The sequence below is a fragment of the Pan paniscus genome, chromosome 10 (genome assembly GCF_029289425.2).
Source record: "Pan paniscus chromosome 10, NHGRI_mPanPan1-v2.0_pri, whole genome shotgun sequence".
Taxonomy (NCBI): domain Eukaryota; kingdom Metazoa; phylum Chordata; class Mammalia; order Primates; family Hominidae; genus Pan; species Pan paniscus.
The window spans coordinates 117,195,360-117,219,132 of record NC_073259.2 but is presented as its reverse complement, the minus strand read 5'-3'; the positions used below and the strand labels follow the sequence as shown (position 1 = coordinate 117,219,132).

Genomic DNA, 23,773 nt, shown 5'->3' with positions numbered 1-23,773 from the left:
CTTCTTCAAGTAATATAATAAATGCAAAGAACCAAAACACTACCTAGAAGTCATCGCAGTAATAATAAAGGTAGCCTACTTTCATAGCCAACAAACCAACCAAAAATAATGTAAATGCTGGCCAGTAAATTCCCTTCTGGGTAATCACTCTGCGGTTCTCCCAGTGTACACATTAATTAAATTTGTGTGTCTTTTCTCCAACTAATCTGCCTTTTTACAAGTTAATTTTTCAGCGAAACTTCAGAGGGCAAAGCAGAAGATATTCCCTTGGTCCCTACAATCATTATGCATTCTATGCATGTAACAAAATTTTACATGTATCCTATAAATGTGTAAAAATATAATGTATCAGAATCATGGAAACAGGCCAGGCATGGTGGCTCATGCCTGTAATCCCAGCACTTTGGGGGGCCGAGGTGGGCAGATCACTTGAGGTCAGGAGTTCAAGACCAGCCTGGCCAACATGGTGAAATTTCGTCTCTACTAAAACTACAAAAATTAGCTGGGTGTGGTGGCGGGGTGGCCCGAAGTCCCAGCTACTCCAGAGGCTGAGGCAGGAGAATCACTTGAACCCACGAGGCAGAGGTTTAAGTGAGCCGAGATCAGGCCACTGCATTCCAGCCTGGGCAACATTGCAAGACTCTGTCTCAAAACAAACAAAAACATGAAAGCAAATTTTAAAATACAATTAAAAATTCACTTCACAGGCAGGCCACGTGCAGTGGCTCACACCTGTAATCCCAGCACTTTGGGAGGCCGAGGCAGGCAGATCACTTGAGGCCAGCAGTTCAAGACCAACCTGACCAACATAGTGAAACCCCATCTCTACTAAAAATATGAAAATTAGCCAGCATGGTGGTGCATACCTGTAATTCCAGCTACTCAGGAGGCTGAGGCGGGAAGATTACCTGAGCCCAGGTAGCTGAGGCTGCAGTGAGCCATGATCTCGCTACACTCCAGCCTGGGGAATAGAGCAAGACCCTTTCTCAAAAAAAAAAAAAGAAAGAAAGAAAGAAAGGAAGAAAGGAAGAAAGGAAGAAAGGAAGAAAGGAAGAAAGAAAGGAAGAAAGAAAGGAAGAAAGAAAGAAAGAAAGAAAGAAAGAAAGAAAGAAAGAAAGAAAGAAAGAAAGAAAGAAGGAAAGAAAGAAAGAAAGAAAGAAAGAAAAGGCACAGGCAGGGCCACACTTCCCGGGGGTGCCAAGTACTTGGCCACAACATAAACACCCTGGGCCCCTGTTTAAGCAGCCATGCCTGACAGCAGTGGATAGCTATGCTCTGACCATATATTAAATAACATTTCAACAACAGGTTTAAGAAAAAAAACAGATAAACAAAACTCTCAGTTCTTCAAGTTTCTGGGAAGGTGTTCACAGCCTTGTCTTCACCTCCTCCAAAAAAGTAACCCACTGTATCCTGATTTTTAGAGATTCAAACCAAAACCAAAAGTATTCATCCCCCAAATGTCCCCAGTGTAAATGTAACCACCTCAAAATAGGGAAAGCAATGAAAATCAAGAAATGAAGATATTTCAAAACACCCCAACCCTACCAAAGTCAGTTAGGATCATGCAGAAGAGAACTGCTTGCCAGCATACTTGTATTGCTCTAGATTTTTATTCTCTATTGCAAAAACCCCAACGCTACTTAAACACTGTATAGATATTCTCACTTCTCTGCTAATACAGCCTGAAAGACAGCCTCACACATCTCACTACGACCCAGGGTCTCAAATAAGGGATTTCATTTAGATGGGTGGGCTCATCATTTCATCACAGTGATCATGACCTTGCATTTTTCTCTAATTGCATTATTAGGGAATAGAAGACGGAAAGAAATGAATAATATTCAGTCGGTGCAAAACTAATTGCAGTTTCTGCCATTAAAAGGGATTGCAAAAACCACAATTACTTTTGCACCAACCTAATATCCACCTCCAAGCACAACACCACCTTTATACAAACATCCATAGTTGTGCTTTTTGATTAAACAGTTCAAGCATGGCGGTAGTTGCTGTCTCATGCATTAAGCCCTTCCTCTCAGACTTACTAGAAGCTCAATTTTACTTACTGGTATTGCAGAGGGAAAACCCAGGTCAATGAACAATACACACACAAAATCAACAAGAAAATCCGCATGCATGTGGCCAGCAGCGTGGTAGAAAGACTGTGCCATCCATGGGCTTGAACTTACCCTTCCCCTCACGGATGACCTTAAGTAAATCCCGTCTCTCCACTTCCTCAACTATAAAATTATCCACATACAATTTGCCTTCATTTTTGCAGAAAAGCAAAATGAAATAATCTCTTTCAATATATGGGGTGGGGGGGACTGTGTTACATTAAGTATAGAGCAGAAGTGAATAATTTTTCTAAAATAGGGCAATGATGCTTAAGGGGGAGGGGAATGTATGAATGGTTAGTTGCTCTGTACCTTGTATTAACTTAATACAAGAACAACTCAAAGACAGGGATCCTCTTTCCCCCAAGCTCCTAGAAAACATTTTAGGAGGCCGGGCGCAGTGGCTCACACCTGTAATCCCAGCACTTTGAGAGGCCAAGGAGGGCAGATCACGAGGTCAGGAGTTCAAGACCAGCCTGGACAACATGGTGAAACCCTGTCTCTATTAAAAATACAAAAATTAGCTGGGCATGGTGGTGCATGCCTGTAATCCCAGCTACTCGGGAGGCTGAGGCAGGAGAATTGCTTGAACCGGGACCCGGGCGGTAGAGGTTGCAGTGAGCTGAAATTGTGCCACTGCACTCCAGCTTGAGCTACAGAGCGAGACTCTGTCTCAAAAAAAAAAAAAAAAAAAAAAGAAAAGAAAAGAAAAAAAGAAAAAGAAAAAGTAAACATTTTAGGAGCTAAAGAGACTTGAAAAGAGAGTTTCTCCCAGCCCCTTCCTAAGTCAATAAATGAATAAATTAAACATTACAGGAAGATCCTTGGCATTTCACTCAGGGGCGCATAAAAACATGCATAGACAATTTAGTTTCCTGACCTGCTCCTTGCTTGGAGCTGATAAGAGATGTGGGCTGGGATGACGAACAAGCAGCTGGGAGGCTGCACTGCAAGCCCACCCAGTCTGCTATCTGGGAAAGTGGGGGCGATGCCAGGTCCCTGGTGTCAGCTCCCTTTCCTGGTATTCCTTCACCTACCTTTGCCTGCAGGGCCCCCTCTGTATGTCCAGACCCCACAGAGCCTCATTTGCCTTCCTGGGATCCAAGGTCTGCCTTGCTAAACTGTTCTTACTTCAGTGATCCCAACATGGTCGTAAATGGTGGCAGGAAGGAACACTTCAGCACCCATCTGCTGTTTCGGACTTTATCCTTTTATCGGGACACTTCACCTGCCTTTTCAATCCTCTTCCTCCTCCGTGGACACAGGTTGCTACACCTTTAAGATGTAAGCCCGGCCAGGGCTTGGGAATAACCATGCGCACAGGCAAGAACTTTGGAAGAAGCCCACCCAACTAATGGCTACTGAACCACCTCTGGGCCGTCCACCCCCAGCACTTGCTCCCACTCGATCTCAACAATCTTCTAAAGTAGGCACTAGTATTATCCTGCCTCAACAGAGCAGGAAATTGCAGCTCAGACAGGTAACAGGAGAGGTCTGAATCCAGACCTGATTGTGGGTCCTGGGCTCTTATGCCGTGCCCTGGATCTCATGACCATGATCGCACCGTGGGTGCTGCTTCGAGTGCTGTGCTCACAGCAACTCAATGAAGCCTGATCCCAACCCTGTGAGGGAGGTAACACGATGACTTCATTTCAGAGGAAACTGAGGCACAGAAAATCACAGAACTTGGCCCCAAGTCACATGATGGCTAGGTGGAGAAGCCAGCACACCAGCCTCCAGCCTCAGCCACCAGCGTGTTGTGCTCTTAACTATTCCACAGCTCTCTCTGTAAAAATGATGGGGAATGCCCTGGCCTGTGGGCTCTCAGACCCCTTGCCCTGGCCTCCTTAAGGACAGAGGCTGTATCTCACCATCTTTGCATCTGTAGTGCCAGCTGAGTGCCTGGCACCCAGCAGGGTTGCAATAACTGCTCCTGGGCCAACGAATGGATGGGACAAACCTTGGCTTCCCCACCTACCATTTCATCCCTTAGTGTGTCTTCTCTCTTGCCTAGAACCCAGACTATCTGTGGTCATTTACCAGGGAGAAAATGGCTCTAAATTAACAATTTTCTTAAGAGAAATAGGGTCTTGCTCTGTTGCTCAGGCTGGGGTACACTGGCACAATCATAGTTCACTGCAGCCTCGAACTGCTGGGCTCAAACGATCCTCCCACTTCAGCCTGCCTGTAAATTAACAAACTTTTCTGCCATTTTCCAGCTACTCTCCTTCTCTAGCTCCCAGCCCCCTCCCTGCTGTCCATTCCTCCACACATAAAGGAACAAAGCACCAACTGTTAGAACCACAAAGTACCTCAGAGTGTCCAGTCTGGCCCCTGAGAAGGCAGATGATGTCCTCAAGCTCATACGACTTAAAGGTTATCCATAAACTACCCCAATCTCCCAACCCTTCCCACTAATAGAAAGAACAAGTTAGGAGGAGGACGGAGGTGCCCGTCCTGGAGTCCAAGCCTCTTACCCGCTGGGGGAAGGTTAGGCAGTGACACTAATACTAGCAGTTCGTTGACTGATTTCACATCCACATCTAACGAGGGTCTGGGTTCAAATGGTGCTCTGGGCCTCTGATTACCTTGCTGAGAGGCCTGGAATCTCTCTGGGCTTCAGCTTCCCATCCAGGAAGTGAGATGATTGGTTTACTCTTTCTCCCAATATTTTTATACTGTTTTATTATTATACATTGTTAAAATGCATTATAAAATGACACTTAGAGCAGAAAGTTAGAAAATGCAGAAGAAAATTTAAATCACTCATAATCATACCACATAAAATGATTATTTACTATTTGGAGACACTCTTTACAGTCCCTCTAAGACACACACATACAAACACATACGCATACACACACACACACACACACACATTTATTAGGCACATTTATTAAGCAGAAGTATTTTTTGTGCTTACTATATGCCAGGAACTATTCTAAGCCTGTTATATATAGTCCATAATCCCTTATCTGAAATTCCCAGGGCCTGATGTGCTTTGGAACTTGGAAATTATTGTTTTTAGGAAGGTAAAACTTTCTGTTCCACATTATCATATTAATATTTCAGCAGCAGAACAGGATAAATAATTACTATACATAACTTCACATCAATTCAGGACAGGTTTTGCTGCCAAATGAGTTCACCACTAGTTTATGAACTTCAATTTCATAGCTTTAAGTTTCAGGATTCCAGCTGCAATCTTAGCAATCCTGAACCTGTCCCATTCCATTCAGTCCATTCAGCATCCCACAGGGTCATACTAAGTCGGGGTACAAGCTAGGAAGAGGTGGCTTTGAACCTGAGTGTCTTATAATAGGCCCACTATGCACTAACCACATGCTGTTTGTCCAACAAAAGGGGATCACACGGAACAGGAGGTTCTTGTAACCGTGCTCATTTCAGAGCATGTAAGCAGCGATTTTGCCACATCATGTAATGTTCTCATTAGCTCTGTTTCTAAGTGTTGCATGGGATTTCCAACCCTCAGGGACTGTTTCCAAGTCCAAGGAAAGGCCAAGTTCTAATCCCTGCCCTGAGATCAACCCAAAGGGGAGGAGATGGGAGGAGAGAGCTTAACACACAGCACGAGGTCATTGGATTCATATTCTCAGCCAGCCCTTGCCAGCTGGGAGAAAGGAGAGAAAGGCTGAGTTTGCATGATCCTATCAAAGACAGAAGAAAAATTTAAAGTTGGAGTTTCACCCCAGAACTAGTCTCCAAAGTCACAAGATACAAGGAGAAAGAATTTTATGAAAACAAAAATTTACTGCTGCTAAAGAGCAACAACTATAAAATGCCTGTTCACCTGTTAATTAATTAATTAATTAATCCATTCATTCATTCATCCATTCGTTCATCCATTCCCACACTCATTCATCACGTGTTTTGCATTCCCCTGTAACGTAGAATTCTGTCTTTGGCAAGCTTTGTTGCAGCTCATTTCATTCATGTAGTTAGCAGATATTCAAAGCCTACCATGAGCCAGCACCAGCCTAGGCAGTGGGGAAAAACAGAGACCACTATAACTATGGCCCTGCCTTCAAGGAATTTGCTTTCCAGTGTAGGGAGACAGGTAATAACCAAGTAGATCATAAAAAAATAAAAGACATAATCTTTTAGGAGCCGGTTGTGGAGGCTCACACCTGTAATCCCAGCACTTTGGGAGGCCGAGGTGGGTGGATTGCTTGAACTCAGGAGTTCAAGACCAGCCTAGCCAACATGGTGAAACCCAGTCTCTACTAAAAATACTAAAAAAAAAAAAAAAATAGCCGGACATGGTGACGCATGCCTGTAGTCCCAGCTTCTCAGGAGGCTGATGTGGGAGGATTTCTTGAGCCTGTGGGGTTGCAGTGAGCTGAGATCGCACCACAGCACTCCAGCCTGGGTGACAGAGTGAGACTCTGTGTCAAAACAAACAAACAAACAAAAACAGACATAATCTCAAGAAATAATTAAATGTTGCAAAGACAACTAATCAGAGTGATTGATAAAGATACTGAAGGTGATTGGGGGGTAGATTTTTTAAATGTCAGAAAGGGACAGGGAAGGCCCTTTGAGGAAGTGACTCTGATGGGCAAAGAGCTAGCAGTAGAGGCAGGACCGGCTACAGAATTTGCAGGACCCAGTGCCAAATGAAAACACAGAGCCCCTTGTTGAAAAATTATTGTGAATTTGGGGCTGGGTGCAGTGGCTTATGCCTGTAATCCCAGTACTTTGGGAGGCCGAGGTGGGCAGATTGCTTGAGCTCATGAGTTTCCGACCAGCCTGAGCAAAATGGCAAAACCTCATCTTTACCAAAAATAAAAAAATTAGCCAGCTGTGGTGGCACGTGCCTGTAGTCCCAGCTAGTCAGGAGGCTGAGATGGGAGGATCACTTGAGCCCAGGAAGTCAAGGCTGCAGTGAGCCATGACCATGCTACTGCACTCCAGCCTGGGTATCAGAGCAAGATCATGTCTCAAAAAACAAAATAAAAAAGAATCTCAAGACGGCAACAACAGAGCGTCAAAACAAGCACGGGGTCCCTTGAAGCACAGGGCATGCTTGTGAAGCTGGCCCTGGTGGGAGGTCTGGGTTCAGGGGGTGGGAGAAAGAGAGTGTTTCAGTTCAGAGGGAACAGCCAGTGCAAAGTCCCAAAACGGGAACACAATTGTGAGAACGCTGGGATGCTCTGGGCACCGCAGGAAGGAGACAGCCCCTTGAAGACTGCTTCAGAAAGAGCTTCCTCCCAAACCACAGACTTAACACAAGCATTTTCCATCCTTGCCTTGCCAGTCTCCCAGCTACTGGCCTGGCAGGAAGAGGTGAATGTAGGAAGTGGCCTTCCAGGGTAGAGCAGCAGTGAAGTGACTGCCCAAGGAAACTGCAGAGAGCAGAAGCAGATCCACAAATACAAGTCACTTCTTCACTGTGGCTTCCACGTGAGTCAGAACCCTCAAATAAATACCCCTGGCCTCTTCTCCCAGGCCTTAGTTGTTTGTGTTGGAAATGGGGCAAGGGTTGGATCCTGTCTGGAAGGACTAGCTTAAACCTCTAGCCCCTGCTTCCATTTTGCAGAAACAGGACCTCAAACGGTTAGAAGATTTGCCAGAGGATACAGATTACTTAGCAACTTATCAAGAAAAAAAAATAATCATTTTTTTTTCGAGTCAGAGTCTCACTCTGTCGCCCAGACTGGAGTGCAGTAGCATGGTCTTGGCTCACTGCAACCTCTGCCTCCCAGGTTCAAGTGATTCTCCTACCTCAGCCTCCTGAAGAGCTGGCATTACAGGCACCTGCCACCACGCCCAGCTAATTTTTCTATTTTTTTTTTTTTTTTTTTTTTAGTAGAGATGGGGTTTCACCATGTTGGCCAGCCTGGTCTCAAACTCCTGACCTTGTGATCCGCCCCCCTCAGCCTCCCAAAGTGCTGGGATTACAGGCGTGACCCGCCGTGCCTGGCCTCAAGAAAAATAATATTTTTTTTTTCAGAAGGAGTTCCTGGATTCAGCTAACAGGGATTCTTGCTCACTGTATTTGCCTTTTTGGGTCAGGCTTCATTTCCTCAGTGCTCCAGCTGGTTACAGGCAACTGGCTGGCTGGCCTGCATGCACCACCCTTAAATATAATTTATGCTTGTTCTCACTTATAAGTGGAGCTAAATAAAGTGTACACATGGACATAAAGAGTAGAATAATAGATACTGGAGATTTGGAAAGGTGGCATGGTGGGAAGGGGTGAGGAATGAGAAATTACCTAATAGATACAATGTACACTATGCAAGCAATGGCTACGTAAAAGCCCAGGCTTCACCACTGGGAAATATATTCAAGTGACAAAACTGCACTTGTACCCCCCAAATCTAAAAAATTAAAACAAAATTTTAATATACGGGAGGCCATGATTTTGAGCTGAGCTCCTGTGTTTAGCCCCAACAGACCAAACCAAAACGGATCACTCCTGGCCAACTGCCTCGCAATCAATCTGAACTTTGAAACTGACCAGTTTTCCAAAAAACAGGAGATTCATAGCAACCAATCAGAAGGGGTCCAGTGTACCTGAGCCAACATGATAAGAAAGTTGCGTTTGTTTTAACCTTGTAGGGAAAGTCACTTTGAAACTATGAAGCGGGCCGGGTGCAGTGGCTCACGCCTATAATCTCAGCACTTTGGGAGGCCTAGACAGGTGGATCACGAGGTCAGGAGATGGAGACCAGCCTAGCTAACATGGTGAAACCCCATCTCTACTAAAAATATAAAAAATTAGCCAGGCATGGTGGCATGTGCCTGTAGTCCCAAGACTACTCAGGAGGCTGAGGCAGAAGAATCACTTGAACCCGGGAGGCAGAGGTTGCAGTGAGCCGAGATTGTGCCATTGCACTCCAGCCTCCAGCCTGGGTGACAGAGCAAGACTCTGTCTCAAAAAAAAAAAAAAAAAAAAAAAAAAAAAAGAAAGAAACTATGAAGCTCCCCTTTGTCCCTTGTTTCTGCTTTCTTCAGCCCTGTTCTGTCTATAAAGCCAAGCTCCTCTCTGCTCAGCTCTTCGGAAGACCCATTCTATTTTACAGAATGAGGTGCTGCATGATTCTAGAATTGTAAATAAATGCCAATTCGAGTGTTAAATCAAATTTGCTGTGATTTTGTCTTTTGACACCACCTTCCATGGCCCACACCCAAAACTGCTTGGGTGTTGACCTGTGGACACCAGGGAAGAGGTATTACTACCCTGCCTGTATGTGTGCAAAAGAGTCAATGGCTAACCAGCAAACACCAGGCTACCAAGGGTCCCAAAGATGCCAAAATCCAAAGCCAAAAGCTCTACAAGATAATAGAATGCTCAGCCTCATTTTATTTATTTATTTATTTATTGAGACAGAGTCTCACTCTGTTGCCCATGCTGGAGTGTAGTGGCGTGATCTCAGCTCACTGCAACCTCCACCTCCTGAGTTCAGGTGATTCTCCCACTTCAGCCTCCTGAGTAGCTGGGACTACAGGCATGCACCACCATGCCTGGCTAATTTTTTGTAGTTTAATAGAAATGGGGTTTCACCATGTTGCCCAGGCTGGTCTTGAACTTCTGAGCTCAGGCAATCCACCCACCTCAGCCTCCCAAAGTACTAGGATTACAGGTGTGAGCCACCTTACCTGGCCTCGTATTATTTTTTATTTTTATTTTTATTTTTTATAGAGACAGGGTCTCATTATGTTGCCCAGGCTGCTCTCAAACTTCTGGGCTCAAGGGATCCTCCCACCTCAGTCTCCCCAAATGTGTGAGTCACTATGCTGGACCTCAGCCTCATTTTGATATGTGTTGTTTCCAAAGGCTGGAACACCCAGGTTTGGACGTAATTTTTTCATCCAGCCAAACACCAGAGGCAGCAGGCACCAGCACACATGTCTAAGGCTTGACTCCCTGAAGATTCTTTGATGTGGGATTCTCACTACAGTTCATTAGAAACAACAAACACACATGAGTCTCCTCTGTCAGAAGCCCCCGATTCTGGGGCTGGGAATGTTCCTCGAGGAAATGCCAGTGTCTCGGGAGGTGCCAGCAGAACCACCCGCATTGCCCCTGGGTGCTAAAATTCTAAATTCTCAACTCTGAAAATGCAAACATACTGGGGACAAAAGAACTAACTGTATGTCAGTGAGCTTTAGGGCCACAGGTCACATCTCAGGAGTCTGGTGCAGCCTCCTCATTCTTTTTTTTTTTTTTTTTTGAGACAGGGTCTGCCTGTGTCACCCAGGCTGGGATGCAGTGGGGCAATCTCAGCTCACAGCAACCTCTGCCTCCTGGGCTTAAGTGATTCTCCCACCTCAGCCTCCCTAGTAGCTGGGACTATAGGTGCACACCACCACAACTGGCTAATTTTTATATTTTTTTGTAGAGATGGGGTTTTGCCAGGTTGCCCAGGCTGGTCTTGAACTCCTGAGCTCAAGCGATCTACCCACCTCGGCCACCCAAAGTGCTGGAATTACAGGTGTGAGCCATCAGGCCCAGCCTCAGCCTCCTCATTCTAAAGATGAGAAATTGGAGACTCAGAGAGGGGAAGGGACTCACCCAAGTTCATGCAGCACATCACTCCTTCGTTCACCATATCATAGCCTTTGAATCGCCCACAATCCTACAATGTCATTCAGCTCCACATTCACTGCCTTTCCAAGTCCCTCTGTCCCTCCTGCCAGCTGTTTGCTGGGACAAAGTAAGGATAAAAGATTGATCTACAATGTTAGGTTTCTATGCCATGAAGACACGAGGGCAGGAAATTCACTCAACATTTTGGTTTCATTTTCCCTGTGAAAGATAGTTAAGTAGGCTAGACGTGATGGCTCATGCCTGTAATTCCAGCACTTTGGGAGGCCAAGGCGGGTGGATCACTTGAGGTCAGGAGTTCAAGACCAGACTGGCCAACATGGTGAAACCCCGTCTCTACTAAAAATACAAAAATTAGCCAGGTGTGCTGGCACACACCCGTAATTCCAGCTACTTGGGAGGGTGAAGCAGGAGAATTGCTTGAACCCGGGAGGCAGAGGTTGCTGTGAGCCAAGATCATGCCACTGCACTCCAGCCTGGGTGACAGAGTGAGACTCTGTCCAAAAAAATAAAAAAAGAAGAAAGAAAGAGAAAGAGAGAGATAGTTTTCGCCTTTATAAATGTACCAGCTCAGAAAAGCCTTGGTTTAAGCTCAAACCAGTAAAGACCCCTCAAAATGGTGGCAGGAAGACAGTGGGTGGAAAGGTGGGAGACTTGCCCCCCTTTCTATTTATTATCTACCAAATATGGATGCTTTATTCTCTTGCCAAGTACCTGAGAAATATTAGTTCATTTAATCTTCACGACTATTTTGGCATCCAAGACTCAGGAAATAGTAATAATAATAATCATGTTATAAGTTTGTTGGTTTGATACATTCTTTTTTGTTTTTTTGTTTTGAGACAGAGTCTTGCTCTGTTGCAGGCTGGAGTGCAGTGGCACAATTATAGCTCACTATAACCACAAACTTCTGGGCTCAAGTGACCCTCCTGCTTCAGCCTCTCAAGTAGCTAGAACTATAGGTATGCACCACAATGTCTGGCAAATTCTTAATTTTTTTTTTTAGAGATGAGGTCTCACTATGCCCAGGCTGGTCTTGAACTCCTGGCCTCAAGCGATCCTCCTGCCTCATCCTCCCAAAGTGCTGGAATTACAGGTGCGAGCCACCATGCCTGCCTACATTATCCCATTTAATCCCTTCCACGTTTTACAGAGGTACTGGGGCCTGGAGAGGTGAAGGGTCATGCCCAAGGTCACACAGTAGGGGGTGGCAGAGCCAAAGACTGAACCCCACTCCAGCTGACTCCACAGACTGTGCTCTTTGTACTAGATTCTGAGACTTTCTCTTCCCTTAACCCTTCTAGAAATTCAAACACTCTTCCCCTGAAAAGTTTCAGTATATGGAATACTTTCCTCCTCCTTTTTCTCTGTCTTCTACTTCTAGTTACCAGGGTTAAAACCAAGCTCACTGCTAACATGGACATGTATGGAAGACCACCTCTAGATTTTTCTAATTTGGGAGAGAGTACAGGAGATGCTTAAAAGAATAGCCAGTAAAACCTCACTCCAGAGGAGAAAAACACACTAAAAGGAAGAAGTAGAACAATGAGAACAGAGGTTTCCCTCTGGCTGGTGAAGTTTTGGTTGGTGGCTCTTTTCTTCTCTGTGTTCTCCTATATTTCCCAAATTTTCTACCTGGAAGTGCTGTATTCCATTTGTAATTTGGGGGTGGCAGAGGAGAAGGTGGATAACAACAACATCAACAACAAAGCCACTGACTGCAGCCGCTGGGATAGTCCCACCTGTTATGAACCTACAGGCATTCATTTCCAACAATCAAATTGATGGAGACCTTTAGAGTGTTTGAGTTTCTGCTTTTCAGGCATCACTGGGGGAAGGCTGGTTTTTTAGTTGTCAGTTACCTGCTGAATGAATGAATGAATGAATGGGCTGGGTGTGGTGGCTCATGCCTGTAATCCCAGCACTTTGGGAGACCGAGGATCGCTTGAGTCCAGGAGTTGGAGACCAGCCTGGGCAATATGGTGAGATTCCCATTTCTATAAAAAATTTAAAAATTAGCTAGGTGTGGTGGTGCACACCTGTAGTCTCAGCTGCCCAGGAGTGCACTGAGGTGGGAGGATTGCTTGAGCCCGGGAGTTTGAGGTTGTAGTGAGCTATGATCCTACCAGTACACTCAGCTAACAGAGTGACAGAGTAAGACCCTGTCTCAAAAAAAAAAAAAAAAGAATGAATGAATCAATGTCTCTTCAGGAGGCAGAGAGAACTGCCCCTCCCTCTAGACTACCATCATCACTTGTGGCTCTTGCCAGCCTTGGCTCATTCAGCTTAAATTATAACTACACACAAGGTCATCTTCCCCAACTAGGCTGAGGTCTTCTAGAAAGTCAGTTTCATGGCATCGAGCCCTGTGCATGCAGTAGATGCACAAGGAATGATTTCTTTCCTTTTTTTCTTTTTTGAGACAAGGTCTCGCCGTGTCACCCAGGCTGGAGTGCAGTGACGTGATCTCAGCTCACTGCAACCTCCACCTCCTGGGTTCAAGAGATTCTCCCACCTCAGCCTTCCGAGCAGCTGGGATTACAGGCACATGCCTGCATGCCTGGTGAATTTTTGTATTTTTAGTAGAAACAGAGTTTCACCATGTTGGCCAGGCTAGTCTTAAACTCCCAACCTTAAGTGATCTGCCTGCCTTGGCCTCCCAAAGTGCTGGGATTACAGGCATGAGCCACTGTGCCCAGCCTCAAGGAATGATTTTGAAAGGAGGGAAGGAAGGAAGGAAGGAAGGATGGAAGGAAGGAAGGAAAGAAGGAAGGAAGGAAGGATGGATGGAAGGAAGGAAAGAAGGAAGGAAGGAAGGAAGGAAGCTTCTGAGAAGGCTCGTGTCTTCTCCTTTTGTGCATAGCCACCCTTGAAGCTTTGGCATCAGCAAACGGCTTGATCAAGGTGGGCACGGGTTGGGAAGGGTGTGGACCCCACCTGAACTCTGCAGTCCTCGGTTACAAGGAGAAAATGCACATTACCTCATAGTGGGGACGCGGGTCTCAGCTTCACCTGTGGTCAGATAAGCCTCCAGGGAAAGGGCCCCCAAGCTGGCCCGGCTGCCCTTCCGGGTAGACTCACGAGATGAGCCAGCAACAGAGTCCTCGTCGGAGGAGTAGTCATCAAAAGAGCCCAGGATGAAGTTGGTCATCAGCTGCCTCTTGATGTTTGCCTGCTTCTTGTCTTCTTTGGAGGGGGAGCCAGCTTGCTGGCCCTGGGGCCTGGCTGAGGAGGACAGGCCATTGGTATCTGTGGCCTCCACACCTTGTGTCCCAGTCCCGTTGGCTTGAAGCTCTGGGGAGGGTGCTGCGTCACTGGAAGAAAGGGGGTTTCTTGGGGGCTTCTGGTGGGAGGGTGGTAGGGAGTTTCTCCGCCGACCGGCATCTTTGGGGCCTTTGTGGGAGGCTGGCTCGGCCTGGCTGGGTGTCTTGGGCAGAGTGTGGCCCTCCCCATTTCTCTGCGGTGTCTCCCCTGAGTTATCAGAGGCTGGAAAGGGCTCCTGGCTCGGGATGAAGTTTGCTTCTGATTTACTCTTGGTGATCGGCTTGGAGTCCGTCATTTTCCCCCAGATTTTTAACCAGGAAAAGGTCAGACAGGAGAAAATCAGACAAGATAGACAAAGAAGCAAGACCATTCAGAAAATCTGTAAGGAGAAAAGGAGAGACATTTTAGGATTTACATAATCAAGTGATTTCTCTCCTAAAGAAGCTAGTGGGGCAGGAGGCTGTTGGGGTGCTGTGTATTCCTGAAATACTGGACGAGGGGAGAGATGGGGTTCTCCTCCCTGCTCTGCCTGAAACAGGCTTGGACATATTCCTTCACCCCTCTGGATCTTAGTTTCCTGCCAAGGTTCAAGGAAGAACCTTGAAAACTGCTAAGTTAAAGAAGCCAATCACAAAAGGTCACATATTATACGATTCCAAGTATATGAAGTGTGCAGAACAGGCCAATCTTGAGAGACAGAAAACAGATTAGTGGTTGCCAGGACCTAGTGGGATGGGGATGATGGCTACAGGGTGTAGGGTTTCTGTTTGGGATGATGAAAATGTTCTAAAGCAGATTGAGGTGATGGTTGTACAACTCTGTGAATACAGTTAAAAAACATTGACTTGTCCTTTACATGAGTGGATTGTATGCCATGTGAATTATCTCTCAATAAAGCTGGGGTTTTTTTGTTTTTTTGTTTTGAGATGCAGTCTCCCTTTGTTGCCCAGGCTGGAGTGCAGTGCCACAATCTCTGCTCACTGCAAACTCCGCCTCCTGGGTTCAAGCAATTCTGCCTCAGCCTCCTGAGTAGCTTGGGCTACAGGCATGCACCACCATGCCTAGCTAATTTTTGTATTTTTGTGGAGACAGAATTTCACAATGTTGACCAGGCTGCTCTCTAACTCCTGACCTTGGCTTCCCAAAGTGCTAGGATTACAGACGTGACCCACCGCGCCCAGCCAAAGCTGTTATTTTTTTTTAAAGACTCTTAATTATATTCCACTTTATAAATGAAAGGGAATTGTTGCTTTTGTCATCATCATCATCATTCTAGTATTATTATCATATAGTCAGTCACCATCATGGCCCTGGAGGGAGGGAGGGCACCATCATCCCCAGTGTGGGGTATGCTTACAACTAGCATAGAAGCCCAACAAGCCTCGGGAGACTGTTTTCTGTTGCAGGGTCTAGACCAGTGCCTGGTATGCAATGAGGGCTTACAAGTGTGTATTGAAAGAATGAACCTAGGTATTCCAATCTCTAAGCCACACCTCTTTCTATCACCCTAACTCTGCCCTACTAATGAGTAGATCATTGTTATTTGAAGGAAATCTTGTTTTAAAAATGAGCCCAGTGCGGTGGCTCATGCCTGTAATTCCAGCACTTTGGGAGGCTGAGGCGGGCAGATCACCTGAGGTTGGGAGTTTGAGACCAGCCTGGCCAACATGGTGAAACCCTGTCTGTACTAAAAATAAAAATACAAAAATTAGCTGGGCATGGTGGTGGGTGCCTGTAATTCCAGCTACTCGGGAGTCTGAGGCATGAGAATCACTTGAACCTGGAGGTGGAGGTTGCAGTGAGCTGAGATCATGCAACTGCATTCCAGCCTGGGCAACAGAGTGAGACTTTGTCTCAAAAAAAAAAAAAAAAAAAAGAAAAAGAAAAAAAGAAAAAGAAAAGAAAAGCCCAGGAGGCAGAGGTTGAAATGAGCTAAGATGGCACCACTGCACTCCAGCCTGGACAACAGAGTGAGACCCTATTTCAAAAAAAATTTTTAAATGGGACCTCTCTCAACAAATTTCAAATGTGTTGAAATTTCTGAACCAATTTTGCCACAATTATATACTAGAAGCATTACAAAAGTGGACCACAAAGCTCGGCAGGTCAGTTTGGTATCTAAAAATCCTTTTTTTTTTTTGAGTCAGAATCTCACTCTGTCGCCCAGGTGGGAGCATAGTGGCGTAATCTCGGCTCACTGCAACCTCTGCCTCCTGGGTTCAAGAGATTCTTGAGCCTCAGCCTCCCTAGTAGCTGGGATTACAGGTGCCCACCACCATGCCCGGCTAATTTTTGTATTTTTTGTAAAGATGGGGTTTCACCATGTTGGCTAGGCTGGTGTCTAACTCCTGACCTCAAGTGATCCGCCCACCTCTGCCTCCCAAAGTGCTAGGATTACAGGCGTGAGACACTGCGCCCTGCCATAAAGCTTTTTCTTTTTAAATTTCAACACAATGTTTTTAAGGGAAGTGGAAAAGTTCTCAATATTTCCCAGAACTAAACAATCCAAGTACTTCTTACACACTTTCAGCAGCAGAATTTGCTGATATGTTGCCAAGGCTATTTTCTAGGTAGTACACAGGGTCAGAGGGGTTTTTTCCTTTCAAGATCATCATGTGTTTTTTTTAAAGAAAAGTCAGTCAAGGGTGGCTCAATGTCAATGTAACATGCCACATTAATGGAACAAAGGAAAAAAAACCACATGATCATCTCAATTGATGCAGGAAAAGCATTTGACAAAATCCAACACCCTTTCATGATAACAACATTCAGAAAATTAGGAACAGAAGGGAACTGCAACTTAATAAAGTACATTTATGAAAAATCCACAGCTAACATCATACTAAATGGGGAAAGGCTGATAGCTTTAACCAGGTATAAGACAAGGATGCCCACTTTCACCAGTGCTATTCAACACTGTACTGGAAGTTCTAGACAAACCAATTAGACAATAAAATGAAATAAAAGACATAGAGATTAGGAAGGAAGAAGTAAAGCCACCCCTATTCACAGATTACATGGTCCTATATGTAGAAAGTGCCAGATAATACACACACAGAAAACCTTGGTATTGTAGAGGTAATAAAAATAATTAAGCAAAGTTGCAGGATACAAGATAAATACACAAAAATAGTTGTGTTTCTATACACCAGTGGTAAATAATCTGAAAAAGAAATTAAGAAAACAATTCCATTTATAATAGCATTCAAAAGAATAAAACAACTAGAAATAAATATGTTTAATTTCAATGTTTCCTTTTTCTATTATTGCCTATCACACTTGTTTCCTACCTAGGAATAAATTTAACCAAAGAAGTGAAAGACCTGTACACTGAAAACTACAAAACATTACTAAAAGAAATTAAAGAAGAATTAAATAAATGCAAAGACATACCTTGCTCATGGATTGGAAGACTTATTGTTAAGATGTCCATATTATCCAAAGGAATATACAGATTTATATGGAATTTCAAGAGGCCCCAGTCAGCCAAAACAATCTTAAAAAATACGTTTGAAGATTCACATTTCCCAATTTAAAAACTTACTACAAAGCTATGGTAAACAAAACAGCATGGTATTTGGCATAAGATAGACATATAGATCAATGGAATAGAAACTTATACATCTATGGTCAATCTATTTTTGACATGGATATCAAGACCATCCAATGGAGAAAGAATGATCTCTTCAGGCCAGGTGTGGTGGCTCATGCCTGTAATCCCAGCACTTTGGGAGGCTGAAGCGGGTGGATCACGAGGTCAGGAGATCAAGACTATCCTGGCTAACATGGTGAAACCCCATCTCTACTAAAAATACAAAAAAATTTAGCCAGGCATGGTGGCAGGTGCCTGTAGTCCCAGCTACTTGGGAGACTGAGGAAGGAGAATGGCGTGAACCCGGGAGGCAGAGCTTGCAGTGAGCCGAGATTGCACCACTGCACTCCAGCCTGGGCGACAGAGCAAGACTCCATCTCAAGAAAAAAAAAAAAAAAAAAAAGTATTATCTCTTTAACACCACATGGTGCTGGAACAACTGGATTTCCACATGCACAAGAATAAAAAGTTGGACCCCTACTTCATACCACATACAATCATTAACTCAAAATGGATCAAAGACCTAAATATAAAAGCTAAAACCACAAACCTCTTAGAAGAAAACATAGAAGTAATTCATCATGACCTTGGATTTGTCAATTGATTCTTAGATATGACACCACAAGCATTGGATGCTTCTTGATGAAGTCCAATTTACCATAAGAAAAAATAGGTAAATTGGACTTCATCAAGATTAAAAGCTTTCGTGAATCATAGGGTGCTATCAAGAAAGTGAAAAGATAACCTACAGAATGGGAGGACCACTTGCAAACCATATATCTAATAAGAGTCTAGTGCCCAGAATGTATAAAGAACTCCTAAAACTCAACAACAAAAAGACAACCCAATTTTTAAGTGGACAAAAGACTTGGATAGACATTGCTCCAATGAAGATATACAAATGGTCAATAAATAGATGAAAAGATATTCAACATGCTTAGGTGTCAGGAAAATGCAAATCATATAATCACAGTGAGATACCACTTCACATGCACTGGGATGGCTATAACCCAAAAGAGAGAGAGAGAGAATAACAAGTGTTGGTGAAGAGGTACAGAAATTGGAACTCTTAACCATTGCCAGTAGGAATTTAAAATGCTGGAGCTGTTGTGGAAAAGAGTTTGGTGGTTCCTTAAAAAGTTGAACATAGAATTATCATATGATCCAGCAATCTCACTCCTAGGTATATCCCAAAAGAATTGAAAACAACGACTCAAACAAATACATAGCAGTACTATGGGTATCTTTCTGATGCCCAAGCCTTGTTCTTACCCCAGGATTTCTCAACCATGGCACTACTGATATTTAGGGCTGGAAAATTCTTTGTGGTGGGGGCTGTCCTGTGCATTATAGTATGTAGAGCAACACCCTTGACCTCTGCCTGTTTGATGCCAGTAGCATCTACCTCCATCAGCTGGGACAACCAAAACATCTCCAGACATTGACAAATGTCCCATGGGAGGCAAAACTGCCCTTTGGTTGTGAATCTCTGGTCTCAACTCCTCTGCCTAGTCCTTGCCTTCCCGTCTCCTTTTGCCTCTGAATGGTGACCTAGGAACCTCTGGGGACAAAGTCTAATTCATACTATTACTATTTCTCTTGTGCATAGTAAATTCTCAAGAAAGTCTTTAAAATTGTCTGCAAGAAAGGTCCGAGTCCTGAAACAGCTGGCTCACACATGCCCTCAGGAAAAATTTTGAAATTAACAACAGCCAGAGAACATTGCCAAAAATGTTGCAAAAGCTATCCCGGCTTCCCCAGAGGCCCAACAGATTAAATCCTACATCCTCCCCAGGAAAGGAGGGCATACGGGGCCCTCTAAATCTGACCCCTGCTGAATGGCCACTCCCTCTCATGCCCTCTGCTGGCCACAGTGGCCAAATGCTTTAGAAATTCGGCAGTCCACTCCCTTGGGGCTCTTGGCCCAGTCCATCCTGGCCTGGGAGGCCTGGGAGGCCTGGGTACAGACTTCCATCATGATGACACAGAAAACATGGCATGGAAGTGGCTTGTTCGGTTGTCTGTTCTCCCTGACCGACTGGGTGGTCCTTGGGGACATAGACCAAGTGTCATTCATTTTGGATCCTTGTACCCAGCTTGGTGCTTGGCACAGAGTAAGAGCTCAAAAACTGTGTGTAAGCTGGGGGCGATGGCTACGTCTGTAATCCCAACACTTTGGGAGGCCAAGGCGGGAGGCTCACTTGAGCCTGGGACATCAAGACTACAGTGAGCCATGATGGCACCAATGCACTCCAGCCTGGGCAACCAAGTGAGATCCTGTCTCAAAAAAACAAAACAAACCAAATGAAAAAAAAAAACAAAAAACTGTGTGCTGAAAAAATGAAAAAAAAAAAAAATATATATAGATATATATATATGCACACACATTGAGCACCAACCAATGTCTTGAACCAAGCTGGAATTTTGATTTTTAAAGTTCTCATTTCTGAAACTGCATTCAGGAACACCAAGAGAATGAGCCAAGTATCTCCATGACAGTTTTGAAAGAAAGGGCTGAAGAGAACAACTCATGCAAATGCGACCAATCTTAGGCAAATTTTAAATGTGCGCATTTGAAATTGTGAGATATAAGAAACAGCAGATGCATAAAATTGATAGGGTGGGCATCCCTCTACCCCAGTCAAAAAATACTTGAATTATTGCTTAGAAAAGTGCAGCATCAAGGCCAGGCACGGTGGCTCATGCCTGTAACCCCAGCACTTTCAGAGAGGCCAAGGTGGGCAGATCTCTTGAGCTCAGGAGTTTACAACCTGCCTGGGCAACATGGCGAAACCCCGTCTCTACAAAAAATATAAAAATTAGCCATGGGCAGTGGTGTGTGCCTGTAGTCCCAGGTACTCAGGAGGCTGAGGCAGGAGAATTGCTTGAGCTCAGGAGGGGGAGGTTGCAGTGAGCCAAGATCACGCCACTGCACTCCAGCCTGGGCAACGAGAGAGAGAAAGAGAGAGAGAGAGAGAGAAAGAGAAGTGCAGCATAAAGACAAAAGTGTGCTACAACGGTTGTGAATTATGAGGTGTGAGAATACATTGTTTACATTTATTCCTGTTGGAAAGCCAATCAAATTATGCAAGTTTTACATGATGTAAGTTCTTCAGGAACTTGCTTAGAAAATCCTGGCTGGCTGGACAAATGGATGGCTGATTAACTACGGATAGAAGGATGAGTAGGTGGTGTGTGGAGAGAGAAGGTGAGTGGATGAGTCGATGGGCAAGATGGTTAGACACACGCATGGCAGGTGATAGAGGGATGGCAGGTAAAGCTGCAAGTTGTACAGCGGAGGCTCTGATGAATGCAGTGGCCAGCTCTTCTCCCCAGTTCAGCCCTTCTCTCACTCTGCAAATCCTTTACAATCTGTTATTCTGTTGGATCTAATCCCCCAAACCTTCCTTGCCAGGGTTACCTACATGAAAAACCTCAGAGCCTTTCCCTTTTCTTTGCAGAGTAATGACGTGGGACCCAAAGGTCACCCCATACAAGAACTTTTCCCAAGTGAATACACAGAGACAAATCGGAGGACTGTTTGAGAAAGCTACAGAAGAAACTCTCTGAGCCTCAGTTTCCTCATCTATAAAATGGGGATACGAATTCTCACCCCATTCACCTCACTGCTGCTCTCTGCATAACATCTGTACCTATATAGCAACCACACATACAAGCCATCAAATTTGTGGAGTGTCTTCAAGCTCCCAAGACCCTCATCACCACCTCCCTCCAATCCTCAAAACACCTCCATGGGACCGGGCACGATGGCTCACACCTGTAATCCCAGCACTTTGGGAGGCTGAGGCAGGTGGATCACCTGAAGTCAGAAGTTGGAGACCAGCCTGGCCAACAAGGTGAAACCTCATTCTACTAAAAAATACAAAAATTAGCTGGGCGTGGTGGTGCACGCCTGTAATCCCAGCTACTTGGGAGGCTGAGGCAGGAGAATCACCTAAACCCAGGAGGCAGAGGTTGCAGTGAGCTGAGATCATACCACTGCACTCCAGCCTGGGTGACAGAGTGAGACTCCATCTCAAAAAAAAAAGGAACAACCCAATGGATGTTATTATTGTCATTGTCACTACTTGACTTCCATTTTACAGCTTGGTAAACTGTGGATCAGTAACTTTCCCTTGCTCATACCTTTTCCACTGTCCCACCACTGCAGTGGAGATAAGTAAATTCCATAAGGCAGCAGGTGGTACAAGGAGTGCGTAGATATGATCCTAAAAGCAGAAAGACACCTGGCTGTGTACCTTTAAGACACAGCCGCAGATCGACATGCAAACTAACGGTGCCAGACAGGGGGTTGGGGGGGCCGTGGTCGAGAATGAGCACCGATCACGCAGTTTGATTCCATGAGCAGGGAAGGCCAGACGAGCCCTTCCAGTGAACCTCTGTGGACGCTATCATGACAAGCTGCTGCCCTTCGCTGAAATAACCCAGCGGACCCGAAAACCAGATGCCAGACAAAGCTATTTTTATGTCTTGCAAACCTAACCAAGCAACAGCTGCCTGGTGAAAGAGTGATCGTGGCCTTCACCACAATGAACACGAGAAACTGCTCAGTCCTGGTAAGTGCTGGCCAGTCACCAGGCAAGGGCAGGGCAAGGACGAGAGTCAGGAGTCTGTTTTCCAGTCCCCCCCAACCCACAGCACACTCATCCCCATGCCTGGTGAGGTCTTTAAAGGACAGAGGGGACAGAATATCAGCATCCAGCAATCCCCATCCATGCTTGGATTTTTCCTCCCACCAAGATTAACTCCCCAGCACTTGTTGCCACTTACCGTCACTGGGGATGCAGCCACCAGCTCCATTCTTGAGTGAGGCTGACAGGCGCCCACAGGGTGACTAAGGGAACCCAGCTGGCAGAGTGTCACCTTTCAGCGGGAGGCTGGTGGCGTGCATCAGGCCATGGGGGTGGGGCTTGGACCGGCCAGCACTCCGACATGGGTGAGCGTTCCCCCAAGTTGGCAGTGCAGCATGCCTTTATCTGTCACCCATAAATTTAAGCCATTTCAAAGGTCCTCACTCAGCCTTCTCCTGACCTCAAGCTTAGGTAGTTAAGAGGCTATCTGTGCTCCCAGGGGCTTCGTGGGCTTGAGGGCCACCTCCCTCCAGCTTGCCACATTTCTGTACTTAGCCCTACTTCACTGCTCATGCAATTGCCCTCTTGCCCAACTCTCCATCTCTGGAACAGGCTTTAAACAGTCCTGTAATCACAACAGCCCTGGGTAGACAGGAAAACAGCATCGACAGATGTTCCAAGGGGTTCATCTGTCAGACGCCTGTCCAGAAGGGAGGGTGAGACTCAGCACAACTTGTGTTTGGCTATACTGGGCACGAATGGCCAGCTGGACACACAGGTCAGCCCAAGCAGGAAAGAGAAGCAACAGTATCGGGACAAAGAGGGGGTGGTCAGGGGCCCTTCAGCAAGTGGCGCAATGTCCTTTTGCAAATTCAGAGATAATTAAACTGATGGGGACAGGCCAAGTGTGGCTGCTGGGGTGTAAGAGGCTGACTGGTGGACACCTTCACCTGCACTCGGCCTGTAGATCCGGGGTGTCACAGATCAGAGTGTTTCTCAAAAGCCACCTGCTGCAACCTACAGCTGAATGCGGGGAAGCACAGGGATCATCGAGTCCAGCGTGCTTGTGTTGTAGATGAGCAAATGGTGGCCAGGAAGGCCACATGTGCAATTAGCCACAGAGCCAAAGACTGGGACCAACCAAGATCCCCGGCTCCAGGCCAGTTCTTCCGCTATATTGAGGCATGATTGGCGGCCAGAGTCGACTGTCTCTGGGCACCTTGTTTGGTCCCCTGGAAACTGACCTGGGTTCACATGTCGGTTCTGCCACTTACAAGCTGGGGAAGCCTTGGGCAAGTTAAATGCCCTCCCTGATCATCAGTCTCCTCATCTGCAAAATGGGGATAAGGATGGTACCTACATCATTGCTGGCCTGTTAAGAGTTCAATGAGTTCATCCCCCCTGGGGCACTGAGTGCAGTGCTGGATGCAGTTGGGCTGTACACATCTGAGCCATCAGCATTCACCATCTGCACTCAGAGCACCATGGGCAGTGTGAGCCACCGCTCCAGGACTCTGCCACCAATGGACAGTGTGATCTTGAACAAATCACCTCCCCTCTCCAAACCTCAGTGTCCCCATCTAGAAAAGGGGGCAAAATACCCAGCCTCGCCTACCTCACCTGCCTTATTGTG

The 23,773-nt window shown here is 45.6% G+C and overlaps 1 protein-coding gene across 6 annotated transcripts in view; it reads right to left on the bottom strand.

Annotated features, from left to right (window-relative positions):
• ACACB (acetyl-CoA carboxylase beta) overlaps window positions 1–23,773 on the bottom strand; it is a 158,591-nt gene that overhangs the window by 115,872 nt on the left and 18,946 nt on the right. For all 6 annotated transcript variants that reach the window (XR_008620492.2, XR_008620491.2, XM_055096088.2 and 3 more), the window contains one exon: window positions 13,674–14,335. Coding sequence is in view for 4 of the 6 variants with exons in the window: in XM_055096088.2 (XP_054952063.1) it covers window positions 13,674–14,326 (653 nt within the window). In the remaining 2 variants the exon portion in view is untranslated. The remainder of the gene's footprint in view (window positions 1–13,673; window positions 14,336–23,773) is intronic.